This window comes from Penicillium malachiteum, assembly GCF_028827825.1.
Source record: "Penicillium malachiteum strain IBT 17515 chromosome Unknown utg000003l:1.0-4950554.0:1.0-4952489.0, whole genome shotgun sequence".
Lineage (NCBI taxonomy): Eukaryota > Fungi > Ascomycota > Eurotiomycetes > Eurotiales > Aspergillaceae > Penicillium > Penicillium malachiteum.
In genome coordinates this window covers 2960170-2974999 of record NW_026643096.1, presented here as the reverse complement: position 1 = coordinate 2974999, position 14830 = coordinate 2960170, and the positions used below count along the sequence as shown (strand labels likewise).

The window sequence follows — 14830 nt, the reverse complement described above, 5'->3', positions numbered from 1 at the left end:
ATGGCTTCCAAGAAATCAAATCAGGCCGAGTTGGACAGTCACCACGATGAGCTGAGATCGCTATGGCTTGATCAGGGATTGAATCCCAAGCAGATCCAAAGCGTCATGGTGGAGAGGCATGGATTTAAAAGGAGGTAAGGTGCATCGTGACAAATGGATATTGCCAATTTAGAACTCAGGCTAATCGCCCGAGGATGACCTCCAACAATCCACCCAGCCAGATGATGACTTCGATATTTTCCAGAGGGGAGAAGAACCCGAAGTCTCTCTGCCCATTCAGGCCGTTGATTATATCCGCGATATCCTTGACCTCCCTGCAATTTCGGCAATTGAGAATCAAACGGTAGCAGCGAGCTTGTCTCAACTTAACATACCTATTTTCCTTGGTCATGGCACTGAGGATCCCAAGACCTCTGTATATCTTGGTGAAAAAATGTCTCAACTTATATCGACAGGTCTAGGGATGGATGTTACATGGAGGCCTTATAAGGGACTTGGACATTGGTACCGCGTGGAAGATGAGATTGAGGATATTCTGAAATTTCTTGAAACTCGTGTTCAAATACCTCCAGTGGCTGAGGATAGATCAGCGCCCCTTGCTTGGTGTACTCTGCCAAGACATTTTTTTTCGATTCCGACCCTGATGTCCTTTATGGATTATCCACCTCTGGCGAGGGATCGTAGTTCCAAGATTGTGAAGAAATCAAGTTGATGGCCCGGATTGGCATTGCTACCAGCATTGTTCTTTCAGCCTGAGGGATCAACAACATATTCGTGCCGATTGCTCACTTATCTAACTTGAATTATTCCCTCCATTTTTGAAGATCCCTTGAAGACCAATGAATTGATATCATTCGTCTTAGACTCCCAAAGTCCTGATTCAAGTTGTGTGAACTATTCAATTGTTGCAAGTTGGTGGTACATGAATATATTTATTGTAATACTCCGAGCGACTGTAAAAGTAGCAGTTACCTAGGTAACTGGTCGATTCAACGAAATTTTTTCATTGCCTAATTGATTACATAGGCAGTAGGTAAAAGCACCACACTCAGTGCTGTCTACGGATTATCATTGACGGTATCCATTGTCGAAGTATTAATTGAATTTATGTATGAAAACTTAAACCTGTCATGAGGATCCAAAAAAGGACCATGTAATTGAAGTCAAACAAACCAGAACCTTGAAAACCTTGATTATTCAATGAAATTATTGCTAATTCCGTATCATTATGCCACTCAAGTCCACGTAGACCTAAACACAGCCCTGACACATGTGCAGCATCACAGGATTTGGCCTACAACTCAAATTGCAGGGTCCTCATTAATACGCGGTGTCAAGCGGACATTGAGTCCATTGAAAAATACCAACGAAGTTGGGACTTGGTCAATACCAGCAAATTATTGAGACAAGAAGACTGCAATCACTTGCCCGCAGTATTCAGTCAGACTAGCATTGGGCTCAAGCTCGAGGTGGAAGCGCATGAGAAGAGTTGGTAAAAACTAAGTCAATGAGTTTGAATAAGCAAAATACTTATTATAAATTTGGGAGCATATTCAAGCACCTTTGACATTTCTAACCGACTGATATCTAGTAGCTAGCCTGTTAGTATAAAGTCCTTGCCGCGAAAGCCAAAAGATACATACTTCTTCCAAGACATGTCCGAGATCCACCACCGAAACCAAAGAAATATCGTTCTAAAACGGTGTTAGCGACCTGAAGCGGAGTCTCATATGGGGTTGAACTGACTCGATTCACTGGCCCCGGGGCCCAGCTATCTTTCTGGCCGAAACTCTTCAACATCTGCTCCCCAAATTTCACGTGATCTATGAAGGGGCCAAGGGCTTGTACCAACGACAGTCTGCTTGGAATTAGTTAATTGGTACAGAGAGATGCGATTCTTGACTCATCCCCTCCGGAACCCAGTAATCACCACACTGTAGACCCCCAACTGGCACGTCTCTGTAAAGTACTTGGCCGACAGAATGTAACAGGCGCATCCTCTCATAAATTATTCCTTGAAGAAGTGGCCAAGATTCCACCTCATGGAACATAACAGGATACTATCGCTCAGTTTACCCTCGGCAAATTTTCCCTCGGCTTCTTTCACCAGTTGATCGTAGTATTGAGGGTTCTTAAGAAGAAGATAAAGGATGCCTCGTAGGGCTGATGATGTCGTATCCGAGCCAGCAAAGACATTTGAGCTTAACATGAAGGCAATGTTCATGTCATTTAGTTTTGGCTTCGTTTGTTGGGTGGTAAAAAGCTGGCTCATTATATCCTTCGTGTCAGAATGACCTTTTGCAAGCTTAATTTGATCGCTTGCAAAGTTGAAAAAGTAGCCATTCCGGTCATTAACCGCGAGTCAGTTTCCAATGACGGGCATAAGTGTTTGATGGAGACTATAGAACCACTGAACATATCTAAGCCAGGCAAGGGATGAGAGGGCTCTTTTCATGCGGGTAAAAAGCCCGTTGTCTGTTCCGCTTGCTATATAGCCAAAGGGCCTTGAGAAGCTAACAGCACCTATGACATCTGATGGAATGAAGGTGAGAAATACATTCTCGAATAAAGAACCAATTTTGCTTACCGAATGCGAACAGTTGAATCCAAGCCCCGAGATCTGTAAATCCGGATGTTTTCGCCAGTTGATCGAGACTCTGAAGCAAAATTTCGTCGACCTTTGGCTCGAGATAAACCGTAGAATCCATGGAGTACGCACGAGCTACTAATCTGCGTTGCTCACCATGAATTCTTTCGTCTCGCTTGCCAACAATATCAAATGGCCGACTTCCCTTGAGAACATTATATGTGGAGGCCTTCTTGAATCTTCCGCTCGCCTCTGAATTCAAGTTGATTACATTAGTTCCGCTCAGAAATAGGAAGGAAAAAACAATAAAATATCAAAACTTGCTGTATATTTCACGGAGTGCTTGGGCTCTATCACGTTCTAAGCAATATATTAGCAGCTGGGGAACCTCGGACGATCAGTACCATTGGAAACCCACAGAGTGTTTGGTCCCATTCTCACGACAGAGCCATACTTGTTATGTAGCTCCACCAGGTCGCGATGAACGTTACCCCGCATAGAGAGGTAGGCCTGGTACCATGTTGTAATTTTGGCCAATAGAGGCCCGGGTACACTGGCTAACGGACTGAGGAAAATTTGGTAAATAACATAACCTGATGTAAAAGCAACAAGCAGACTGGTGTATATGAGAGGATCTAGTAAAGCAGAAGTCAAAGTAATCCTGTAGACTACAATAATGAGGGTAAAAACATCTGAAGAGAGAGAGCAGAGAAGCAGAATATCAACGTGGCTCATATAGTTCTTAAAGCATTTTGAACATCCAGGTGAGAGAAGGATAAAAATCAAACATAAATCTTGTGCCCAATTTTCATGTATAAATTCCAACTCTCCGTGACGAGACACGCAGCTTCAAAGCGTTTATGCATATTTGCATGACTATAACCTTGGAACAGGGATGCAGTGCAACTGAATGACGCAAGCTGCAGATCTTGCGCCTGACAGTTTCCCTAAGGCCACGGTACATCATTTCCAGATACTTCCCGATAGAATATCAGTGTGAGATTTCCAATGGTCTGAACACGTTGAAGAACCAAATGTCAGTTCTGATGAATCTTTGATTGGTCTCAGTATGGGTGAATCAAATCAGATGAAATGAGAAGCAACGAAACTCCCAATTGACGGATGGATATCATGCCGAAAGTCAAAAATCTTAGCCTAGTGCTTGAGCTACCCCATGAACCTATTTTGATAACTTCACATGTCAGCTGGTCCAATGAGCTTACTCCCTTCCAATAAATCCATGACAGTGCGGGGTTAATTTATAAACACTAGCCCTGCAATTGATTTAGGTACTGATTTGCCCACAAACTATGTAAAGGAATTATAATACTACCTGTGCATTCGAATATTGTCTAATTCAAGCTACTTCATTTCCAACTAGCTCTAAGTTCAATCAATAATACAGCGCTGGAGGTACCTCAGGCCGGTGGTGACTTTAAATTGGTAGGTCTGCAGCTTTCCAGTTTAAAAAAAAAAGATCCGCATTCATATACTCGGACTAAATAAAGTATTTTTCAGTTTTTTCGGGGATACCCTCTTAATCTTAAACGGTCGGTGTCGATCGCAAAGACAGCCTATTCAGGAGTTCCTCTTTCCAGCCCCATCCAAGAACGAAAGCCGATCCCGGCCCAAGCGCCACAGTAGCTCCCACTAACGAACTAGTCACATTGAACCAGGAGAAGTTCGCTCCACGCTGTTTCAACTCCTCTAGTCTTAGTCCCAGACTAACAAATCCACTTGCCATGAACCATAGCTGATCGTACTTCAAGAAATGGGCAATTCCATCCACGAATGATGTGACTGGGGTGGAGTGAGGATTCATGCCAGGCCAAAAGATACTCGAAATCGAAGCACCTGCTGGTGCTGATCGAAGTGCATGAATCCAAGTCAAGCCAGATATGGCTGCAAGACCGATATATGTGCATCGAATGGTGGTCATATTCCGGGAGCTTTCCTGTCGCTTCGCTTGCTCAGGCTTATCGTGATTTTTCAAGATTGCTCCCTGGATCCGAGAGGATATACCTGCAATTACGGGTACTGCGATGGGGAAGACCTGCCAGACTGCGTTCCACCATCCCCGGGACTGAAGCGTGGACGTGGTGAAGCCTTGATAGCTTGGCAGATAATAACCTGCCAGCAGCCCAACAACAACTGAAATTGCTGTTTTCGCATTCACTTCGTGACCACCCCCTGATATCAAGCGTGAGATAGGGGCACGAAGGTGGTCCAAGATGTAGTAAACTGGGGCAAAAATCCCAGCGCCCTTCAGTTGCACCACAACACCAACGGTAATAGGACTGTCAACAGATTTATTAGTCACATAACCATCATGATGTGATTTCACTGCAACATTGGACTTACAGCAGAGCGTCAGTGAAACCATTTGAAATTCGATAGTTGTCTAGCAACCAAATGCCGTAAACTGCCCCAAGATCAGTTATGAATGAGAGCATCTGGACTCTTGACACCGGGTCATGACCGCTGATCGAAGGCAAAAAACAGGTGATGTATGGCTTCAAAAGCTTATCAAGAAAAGAAAAAGGAGATATTTGTCGCTGAAGACTAAAGGAGTCTCCGTTCTTTGCTGTCCACAAGCCTTGAGCAAAAATAGGCCCCATGAAAGTCTTAAAACGAGCGGCGGATGGTATCATGGTAGCCCCAGCAGCGCCGAGACATGCCAGTAAAGGTAGGCACCTAAGGCCTCGTTCCCATGCAGGAGGCTGCTCTGTGATCTCGACCCCGTTTAAGAAGGGCATTGTGCCTCTTAAAGATCGGGAAGGAAGCGGTAACGACTCAACTCTTTCCGCGCCGACAACAATTGCTGAGCCTCTGTTGATCATGGTGTTACTGAGGAATCGGAGCAAGTGCAAAGCAATAATTCGATCCTTGAACGTTTCGCATGCCTCCAGCCGAGTCAAATCATGAGAGGATTGCCAAACTTTTGCGAGTCGCACCTGGCGATGAGTTTGCCAGTTTGTAAGACACATATCTATATCCTCGGTTTCGGGCGAAGCATTATGTTGCAATAGTTGAGTCAAATAATTTGTGAGTGATGCGGCACTTTCAATGGCACTGTTCCCGCCATATCCAGCATTTGGGGTCATCTATATGCAGAGTATCAGTTATCAACACTTCTTATAGGCTGGAATAGTATAGGAACCCACTTTGTGAATAGAGTCACCTATGCAAACCCAACGATCCTTGCACCAAAGCTGAAAGTTTGCTTCCTCCAAGGCAAGATGAGTTTTAACAGAGGCATTGTTGTAGACATCGCCCAGAGTGACAGAGCTTGTGACTGGCTTATGTAGCCACTGAGCCATGTGTTTATGAATATCCTGCTGACTGAACCGCGGAATTTCATGAGCAAGATACTTGCGGTCCATTTTGGTAAAAAAGAACCAATAAACTCGACCATCCTTGCTCGCGATGACGAGGATTGAGTACCCCTCGCCAAACGTGCGGTAAGATTGGCGAGGAATAAGTCCTGGCAACGGGTCTGATATGCCAAAAACACAGTCATATTCAGATGTCATGGCTAAAAGGTTCTTGGTGAGTTTTAAAATTGACCTTGGAATTTTTGGACACGGTCTTACTTGTTCTCTCCTTTTCAACTTGCTGCCTCAGCCCCGCAGACTCCATATGATTCCACATCAGCTTTCTCACAGTACTGCGAACTCCATCCGCTCCCACTATCAGATCCCCTTCATAAGAGGATCCATCTTCACAATGAGCAACGACACCCGTACTGTGATGATCAACTTGAATAACCCGCTTGCCTGTTAAGACTTTCTCTTGGTCTCCTTCTAAATGTGTGTAGAAAATTTGGAGGAGAGTCTGCCGATCAAGGAACGTAATTGGATAGCCATGTCTAAGATTTCAAGTCAGTTTAAGTTGATGATTGAGATTTTCTCCAGAAATCCTCGAAAAGGAATTCTCCTTTTTCAATTTCATTCTGTCAAATTTTAGAATTCATACCTTTCCTCAACTATTTTTGGTCCGTCAGAGCTGGCCAAAAGATTTCCAGAATCTCCAAAGTACATTGAGTGTGACAAAGGCGCAACAGCATCCAAGACGTCATCAAACATTCCCAATTGATCAAGGATGCGAGCTCCATTGGCCATTATGCCTATTGAAGCACCCACCGCTGGCGCAATATCATCGTGAGACTCCAAAACAACGAAATCGATATTGCTCTTCAGCAGACAATGAGCAAGGGTAAGACCCGCGACAGAGCCACCAACGATAATGACGCGGAATCTCTTTTTATCTTCTGCCATAATGACCAGTATGTACCTGGATCAGGAAATTCAATGGGTCAATCAATTTGCACATTTGAATATCCAAAGAGGCTGGGTTAAAATTTATATAAGCCCCTGACTCTTTCTCATATCAATGGCCTTGTTGTTATCATTGAACTCCGATACCTGAAAGGGGAATTCCGTTGCCGATCCTGTTTGTTTATAAGTTATACCTGACTCGAAAGTATGCTAATGTCCGAATTTCTTGCATAAACCTCTTGAGCAGACGGACGCTAGCACCCGGCACGGAATATCCGGGTATACTACTGGTAGCTGTTTTTGATGTGGGCCTTGCTACTCCACCAGGCTTCGTCAAGAGTTGGACCGGATGTCAATCAAGTACAAGGAGACAATTTAAGTGTCCCGGGAACTTGAAACGACCATTGAATTTTGATACGGGAATATAAGTAATAATTTCCGTCAATCATACGATAAGGATAATGTCATTCGATATCTTGCACTTAACAAAAAATATAAACGGAGTGCTCCGTACGCAGACATGGACGGGCTGATCGGCGGGCTGTGTGGGCCGCCCAGATTGATCTACTATGGAACAACAGCCCTGGAGTGCATAAATACATACTAAAGAGGGGAACCGTGAGGCAGTATATTCGAGATACACGGGTCGATCCAGCTAGACTGAAAGAACAACACCAACCAACAAGGACAATGTGTCCGGACTACCCGTAGGGGTCAGATCAGAGATGTGTAGGAGTGTGTATTGTCTTCTAGTATCGAACGCCAATCTTGTACGTACAATAACACAACATAACATAACGTAAGGAATGAACAATACCGAAATAATCATACCCGTACGGTACGTGTAGTAGGGGACAGGGTACCCCACTACAATACATAGGGTACTTTGTTTTTTCAACAATTTTGAACTTTTAAATTGGTAATTGCCACCACAATATAATATATATAATATAATCTTTGATAGATATATATTAATACTTTGTATACCATCCTTTTGCCTTTTTAACCGCACGAATCCGACGTGGTAAGCTCATAATAAAACGATCGATTTTTTCTTGATCAAGAGACTCCCACGTATGTAGTAAAGCTGCACGAAATTCAGTCCAATTTAATTTTGCTTTTCCTCGGTGTGCCAGCTGGGGATAAAGCTCAAATAACTTTTGTTTCAATAAATTCCACACATTTTCAATAGGGTTAAGATCGGGAGAATGTGGAGGCCATTCAAGCACTTCAACACCATGAGTTTCAAACCAATTTTTCGAGATTTCTGCCGTATGAATTGATGTGTTATCCTGCTGAAAGATAATTCCTGGTTGATAAACTGGAATCAAACCCTCTTTAAGGGCGTTGAGATAAGAATTCGTAGTATAACTGTTTTTTTTTTGATAGGGGGTCTTGTTCTATAATGATCAATTTTGACCGGCCACCAAGCCACATAGCTCCCTAAACCATTTAACAAAGATCCTGATCATGATTAATCAGATTAATAAGATCCTTCCGATATCTTTTATTTTTTAATAAAACGACATGTTGATGGATATTATTCAATTTCCGTTGTACGGAATACTTATCCAAAAAGATAAAATCGTTAAAGTCAATAATTTATAACTACGTACTTTCGACAGAACTCTCATTATCGTTACACGTCATAGTTATTTAGGAATATCCGGTTCTTTAAAACCCATTTTTTGATATTATATCGTTTTAACACGCGTTTCAAAGTCGATTTTGATACATTAAAACCGGTATCAACTTGTAGCGCTTTGTAACATAATCGGGTTCCGGCGAACTAAGCGATATATAGGCGAACTAAGCGATATATATATCGACGATCTGATGGCGAAAGCTTCGAAGGCCGCCCTGGTCGAGGCTTAGAAATAAAAGAATTGTTGTTTTGAAACTCCGTTTTGATCTTGTAAACAACGCGGCGGGAGATCTGAAAATCGCGAGCGATTTGTGTGGGTTTTCGCCCAACCTTCTAGGCCATATAATATAGCGGATCTTGTAAATTGAGGTAATTCAGCGCTAAAACAACGCATTTTGATTGAATCGTGGGTAGTTGAAAAATTGTAATCATTTCAGTGGGGTGCGGAATCAAAAAGTGTGCACGGACTTATGGACCCCTATGTATGATCTCCTCATTATTCTTTTCTTGAGTGGATACATTGTATCGCGTTCGTTTCCTTTCTATACACATGTGCACGATCCGGAAAACGTTGGATAAAGCACTTGAGCCTACCACTGGTACAAGTCGAGCCGACTCGGAGGAAATACTATTAGATTCAAGTTCCAAGCTTCTCAACTTATGATAATATTCAAAATTTTATGAGGAGTAACATTGGATGTGCTAATAGCTTGCAAATCCCGAGACCCATGCCGTCACATACATCAATATGTGCAGCTACTTTAAAACCTTGAACTTTACCTATCAACAGCCAGTATTTCATTTACAACATGTAGCGAGAACACAAAAACAAACATGTGATGAAACGAGGACTCAAAGATGTCCTTAAAACATATATTCAGTTCCCCCGAATGTCCCATTTAGATAAACTATGATGAAACCTGAAGGCTTTTCTTAGATGCACCTGGGCGTCGATGACTCAAATTCATGAACATGAGATTAAACTGCTTCAACATGAGCCTTGACAGCAGCAACATACTCATTGTGCATGTCATTCTCGTAGAAGGAGCTGAGAGGCTTGGTGTCAACGCCCGGCTTAATCCAGCTTACCATTCTGCGAGTGAAGGAGGTGGAGTCGTCTGTGTTTTGACCGACATTGTAGGTGATGACGATCTCCTGGAATGGACCGTGGCTGTAGTCCGAGGGGAATTGAAATTGAAAGAATTCATCCTTGTAATTGCGTGTCACAACCCATTCGGCATCGAACTTCAATCCATTCTTGTCGTCAATGACCTCAATAAAGCGAGTGCCAACTTTGGCAGATGTGTGAACACCATCTCCTTTGATCTCCCTGCTGCCAGGATGCAGACCAGCCCAGTTCATAGGCGAGGAAATGAAATCAAAGACAGCCGCCGGCGGCTTGGCGATGGTGATGTGGGATTCGACTTGAAGGAGCGACATTGTGGTGTATCGACTGTTGAAGAGACTTGTCACTTGAAGTTTCAGCTTGAAGCTTGTGTGCTGAGTTGGAAGTTTTGGTAATTTAATGTTCAACCTTGAAAGTTCAAGAGAGCATTAAATAGTTCTCTAAATCGGGTATGCCGGGATGGCTAACTTTGGCGTAAAGCTATGAAACAGAAATTTGTAGGATAAACAAATTTTTGAAAAATTTATTCACCTCTTAACCGCTGCCGTCACATATTCGACCCATGGTTAGTTGCATTTTCTGTGGTATATAGTGTAATGGCCAAATTTATGATGTTTAGTTTTGCATAAGAAACATCCAGGTGGATATGCACAACTTCAAGTTGCCGATAAGCCCGGACTACGCAGGGGCATAGGTGCCAGGGGTTCACATCAATTTAACGTATCTCCCAAGCGAGCCGCCACCTGACCGCCTATCCTATAGTTTTAATCATGAATATTACCACCATAACGCCAATTTATTAAAATATTTATCTAAATATCACAGTGATCTGATCTATGTACTTCTTCTCCACACTTTTTACACGTCGGTAGCCTAGCTGGCTGAGGTGGTAAAAAAGGCGCCCTAGGCCGCAGTACGGGAGGGGCAACTGGTGTTTCAACCACCTGTATAGCACACTGTATAGCCTCCTGGGTCCCCTGAACTGTCATACCACCCTCGCTAGGTATCTGCCTAGTAGACGGCTTGCGCTTCTGCTTCTGTTTCTCATGGGCGGCACGTAATTTGCGTGTTTCAACCTCCAATAAAGCTGTTGAATGCATCTGAATTTCACAGGCTTTTAAAACTTGATCAATTTGCTGTTTTAGTGGATTTGGTGGGCTCCTTGATCGTTGTTTTAGAAGAGCTTTGATTGAACTAGCTTGCCGTTGAAGCTGGGTAAGGTTCTGGGGTGTCTTGGGTGAAAATTGGCTTGATCGACTAGTAGGGCGGCTCCCTAGGGGTGTAGGTGTTCGAAGAAGAATATTTAGCTTAGAAAGCACTTGGTCTGGGTTAAATGGGATTAAGCCAGCTGCTGTAAAGCTATTTTGAATACTCTGGGTTTGAAAAGCCTTTTTACGAGTGATTGGGTAGGCTTCAAGAAAATCAAATTTATCGATATGGTTAAAACCAAGCCGTATTTGATTCTCAATAAGCTGACCATAGGCCCGTTTAAGAGGTGCAAAGCATCCAACATCAAGTGGCTGATGAAGATGTGAAGAATGAGCTGGCATATAAATTAGAATAATATTATTCTCTTTGTAAATCTGGTCAAATTGGGGAGTTAAATGACTCCCATGACCATCAAGAATCAAAAGTCGATATTTTCCAAGTGTACGTTCAGTAGTTGCTGGAATAAAGTGCTTTTGAAGCCATTGAAGCCCAATTTCATCGGTTGTCCATCGTTTGGACTAGTTTTAAATCGCCAATCAAGTGGAAGGTTCTCAAACCAGCCCTGAATAAGAACTTTGCCTTTGAAATTAATAACTGGTGGAAGGACTTGTCCAGATCTACTAATAGTTTCAATAGCTGTTACCCATTCACGGTTTCCAGGCTGTAAAAGTGCTCGCCGACCGTAGAATTCAGAGCAAGTAATAACTTGAGCAGTTGCTGTAAGCCCCATTGCAAATCCAGTCTCATCAAAGTTATAAATACCCTCTGATAGAATACCATTCTCTTGGATCGTCTTAAAAACCAGATTAAACCACTCTTGAACTATCTTTGGATCCTCCATCTTTGGATTCCCTGATGCAACAACGTGGGATTGAAGGGCACAAGAAATCCTTAATCATCATATCCGATGGAAATTTCCGTGGACAAGGTATGGAAAAAACCACAGCAGAAATTCTATCATAGGATATCCTGAAAAACTACAAATTTCGCGGCCGGATCTCAGCAGCATATCTCGCTTGGGACAGACGACAGATGGATATTACCATACAAAAAGGAATATACAAGTCCTTTCCTTACATTGAGATCCTCAAGGATTTGATCAAGGCAAACGAGATGCTCTGATTCTGTCACGGTCCTTTCTCTACAATTTCAACATTCGGGACCAGAACCCGGAAACATGTCTCTCAAAAAAACTATTTAGAGAGCTTTCCTCGTTCATGCTCAATGAGTGTGAAATTGAAAAGGTCTCCTGTCTTGTTGGTATGGACGCAGACACGTATTTTGATGAAATGTGTGTTGCTGAACTATTAAAAGAGAGTCGGTGAGTTCTCAGTACCCCTGTATTCCTGAGTTTGTTCCCAGTCCTTACTGACCGGTTTTCACACGCTAAACTAGCCAGACACGCTTGGTGTATCCGAGTATGTTGCTGTTGATTTCCAAGGCTGCAATTGGAACAATATGAAATTATACCAGTCTACTGAGTATACCATCTCACAAGGCCTGCGCCGAATGCACCAATCAATCGCCACCAAAAAAGTGTCTTGTCTCCCAGGATGTTGCCAGCTACTAAAGGTCTGTGAGACAACCTGCGGTGACTACGTCTTGATCGAATTATTCGGTTATTTTCCAAAGCCAACCGATGGGTTGTTAAAGCAAATAAGAGCTACCGCCAGTGAAGATCGCAACCATGTGTGCTTGATGCTGTCTGCGCGCTCGACTGCTCAAACTCGACAAGCACTGAGAGCTCATGCCTTTACTGTTGTTCCGGATTCTGTATCTGTATTTCTATCGCAGCGCAAACGATGGACACTCGGCGCTACTTCGAACGACCTTATGCTGGTGAGGTCTAGAGGGATTCAGTGGTTTGAGCGCATTCTGGCCTTTTTCAATGTGTGGACATGGTTTCTCAACGTATTCATCTTGGCATGCCTTGCGTGCTTGGTTTATGCGTGTTTGTGTGAGTGATACTACCCCTCTACGATCCCTAAATCTCATGAGAACGGGGCTAAGAGCTTGAACAGTTGTTTCGTGGTGGATTATCTTTCCTTTCGCAACGTTGATGATTCTTCCACTGATATATTACGTCTTGATCGTCATTCGGATCCCCCCCAGGGATTCTTGCTCGAGTACAATACTTGGTTGGCTGTATCATTTACATTCTTTGTGGGCCATTCATCAACATATTCATCCTTTTCGCATCTTATCACATGGACTCATTTGATTGGGGCAAAACCAGAAAGATTTGCACCGATCAGACTCCGGCGCGAACATATGCCCGATCAGAAAATGAGGCGGAAATGGGATTGCAAGAATGAAGCTCAAGTGCTGAAATCTGTATGTTATGTACACTATACTGATATCTTGAAGATTCTATTTAATAGGTTGATCTGTTCTATGTATCAATTTCCTTGTTAAAAGGCACCAAATACAAATGTAGATGATAGTAAGAAAATTTTACACTTCCCACTCCACTGTACACTCCCTCCAGGCCCGGGGCTATATCAACCGTATTTTACTCGAATACTGTACAGACAAAATACCGTATTCCAAGGTTTTGAATCCTTACGGCTGTATGGAGGGGTGGCCGACCTGCAAGGCTGATGAAGGCCCGTATCCATTTCCTTGGGGGTCTCGCAACAAATTATTTTCAAGGCGATAGAGAATCTGTCGCTGTACATGTTCTATTGGTCCGAGTGTATATTTACCAATGTAGCTAGGAGCTTGAAGTGGCGTGGTAGTAAGTATGGTACCTACCCAAGGATACATAGTTCGGCCGATAAACCATCCAATGGGAGAGCATAATTGTACTATACTCACATGGCTTGCGATCTCTTACCCCGCATGTTCCTTCCATGTGGCAAGGATAAGCTTCAATTTTCATTTCTTTCCATGGATCACCTGGGCACGGGTTGAACAAGCACATAGTTCGTGTTTTACAGGCAGGTCTGGATTGATTCACGCTAATATGGGTCCCCCTTCACTGGCAGGGTCCATTCCCAAAGTTCGCCAAGCTCTTGGCGCCGTTGAAGGAGTATGAATCCGCCGAATTTTGACCGTAAGACTCTATCCTTCGCATCCGAGTCCATGGGCCCGGATTTGACCGGAAATACGACTCTGATTAATTCTTATGTTTGTTACGAGGTAAAACAAGAAATTGATTACCGGTTCTTACGCCTGGGAAACTTCAAAGTGTGGTTGAACAATGTCCACGGATACGAGCACTTGAGATAAACACTGTCAAGTAATTTGAATTTGAAGCTATATAATCTAGTACAGGGGCTCAGATACCCAACACCGTGACATGTGCATGATACAGACGTGAATGCAGATTATAACCCCAGGGGCCTACATCTGTTGATAACAAAACTCGGAATCTTCAAGTGGAAATAACCATGTGGTAGTACTACTATTTCTTTTTTTCCCGTCGGATTTGAACATCGAATCCACATGAAAGCTGAGTTCTCTGACCCTCCGTAGCGGAATAATCGGCTACGTAAACCATTGCCCTGAGAAAAAGCGGAGCTACATTCTTGACGTTCTTCTGAATGGTGAGGCCACCTCCAGGCTATCACGCTATTTTTTGATCATAAATGTGCACTATAATTTTGCTAATCTTGGGCTGGGAAAGGCCTTAGCAGGCTCGAGTATCGATGTTATGACTCGTCTGGGTTGGTTGTGGATGGTGATAGTGGACTCGATGTGTTGGCATTCAAGGAGGTTGGGAAGGTCGCGCAGCTGAGGGGACTTATTGAGAGTTCCCCGCCGAAGATGGATATTAAATTCGAGACACATGTTGGAATCGCCCATACGAGATGGGCAACACATGGCCCTCCGTCACGCATGAACTGTCACCCTCATCGGTAAGGATCTGATTGATACATATCCCTGTGTGAAAGCTACTGATATGGATCGGCAACTTGAATGTTTAACATGTGACCTATCTTTTTTGCTATTTTCTGTCTATTGGTTTTATTATCATGTTTTTC

At 43.3% G+C, this 14830-nt stretch overlaps 6 protein-coding genes across 6 annotated transcripts; 3 read left to right on the top strand and 3 right to left on the bottom strand.

Moving 5' to 3' along the window:
• N7483_007457 (uncharacterized protein) lies at positions 1 to 712 on the top strand (the record flags this gene model as incomplete). Its single annotated transcript, XM_057090894.1, has 2 exons — positions 1 to 108; positions 194 to 712. 2 exons carry the CDS (start codon positions 1 to 3, stop codon positions 710 to 712), a joined length of 627 nt encoding a protein of 208 aa, XP_056945635.1.
• An 890-nt stretch (positions 713 to 1602) lies between these two features.
• Positions 1603 to 3220, bottom strand: N7483_007456 (cytochrome P450; the record flags this gene model as incomplete). The annotated part of the gene is made up of 4 exons (XM_057090893.1): positions 1603 to 1858; positions 2055 to 2295; positions 2588 to 2839; positions 2992 to 3220. Coding segments are annotated over 4 exons (978 nt in total), but the record flags the coding sequence as incomplete, so codon positions are not given.
• Positions 3221 to 4130: 910 nt separating this feature from the next.
• On the bottom strand, positions 4131 to 6864 carry N7483_007455 (FAD-dependent oxidoreductase; the record flags this gene model as incomplete). Its single annotated transcript, XM_057090892.1, has 5 exons — positions 4131 to 4884; positions 4949 to 5691; positions 5752 to 6122; positions 6181 to 6455; positions 6563 to 6864. 5 exons carry the CDS (start codon positions 6862 to 6864, stop codon positions 4131 to 4133), a joined length of 2445 nt encoding a protein of 814 aa, XP_056945633.1.
• Positions 6865 to 9487: 2623 nt separating this feature from the next.
• On the bottom strand, positions 9488 to 9949 carry N7483_007454 (SRPBCC family protein; the record flags this gene model as incomplete). Its single annotated transcript, XM_057090891.1, has 1 exon — positions 9488 to 9949. The coding sequence occupies one exon, from the start codon at positions 9947 to 9949 to the stop codon at positions 9488 to 9490; it is 462 nt and encodes a 153-aa protein (XP_056945632.1).
• Positions 9950 to 11751: 1802 nt separating this feature from the next.
• Positions 11752 to 11966, top strand: N7483_007453 (uncharacterized protein; the record flags this gene model as incomplete). Its single annotated transcript, XM_057090890.1, has 2 exons — positions 11752 to 11772; positions 11808 to 11966. The coding sequence occupies 2 exons, from the start codon at positions 11752 to 11754 to the stop codon at positions 11964 to 11966; spliced, it is 180 nt and encodes a 59-aa protein (XP_056945631.1).
• A 336-nt stretch (positions 11967 to 12302) lies between these two features.
• On the top strand, positions 12303 to 12809 carry N7483_007452 (uncharacterized protein; the record flags this gene model as incomplete). The annotated part of the gene is made up of 1 exon (XM_057090889.1): positions 12303 to 12809. The coding sequence occupies one exon, from the start codon at positions 12303 to 12305 to the stop codon at positions 12807 to 12809; it is 507 nt and encodes a 168-aa protein (XP_056945630.1).
• Between the last annotated feature and the right edge of the window lie 2021 nt (positions 12810 to 14830).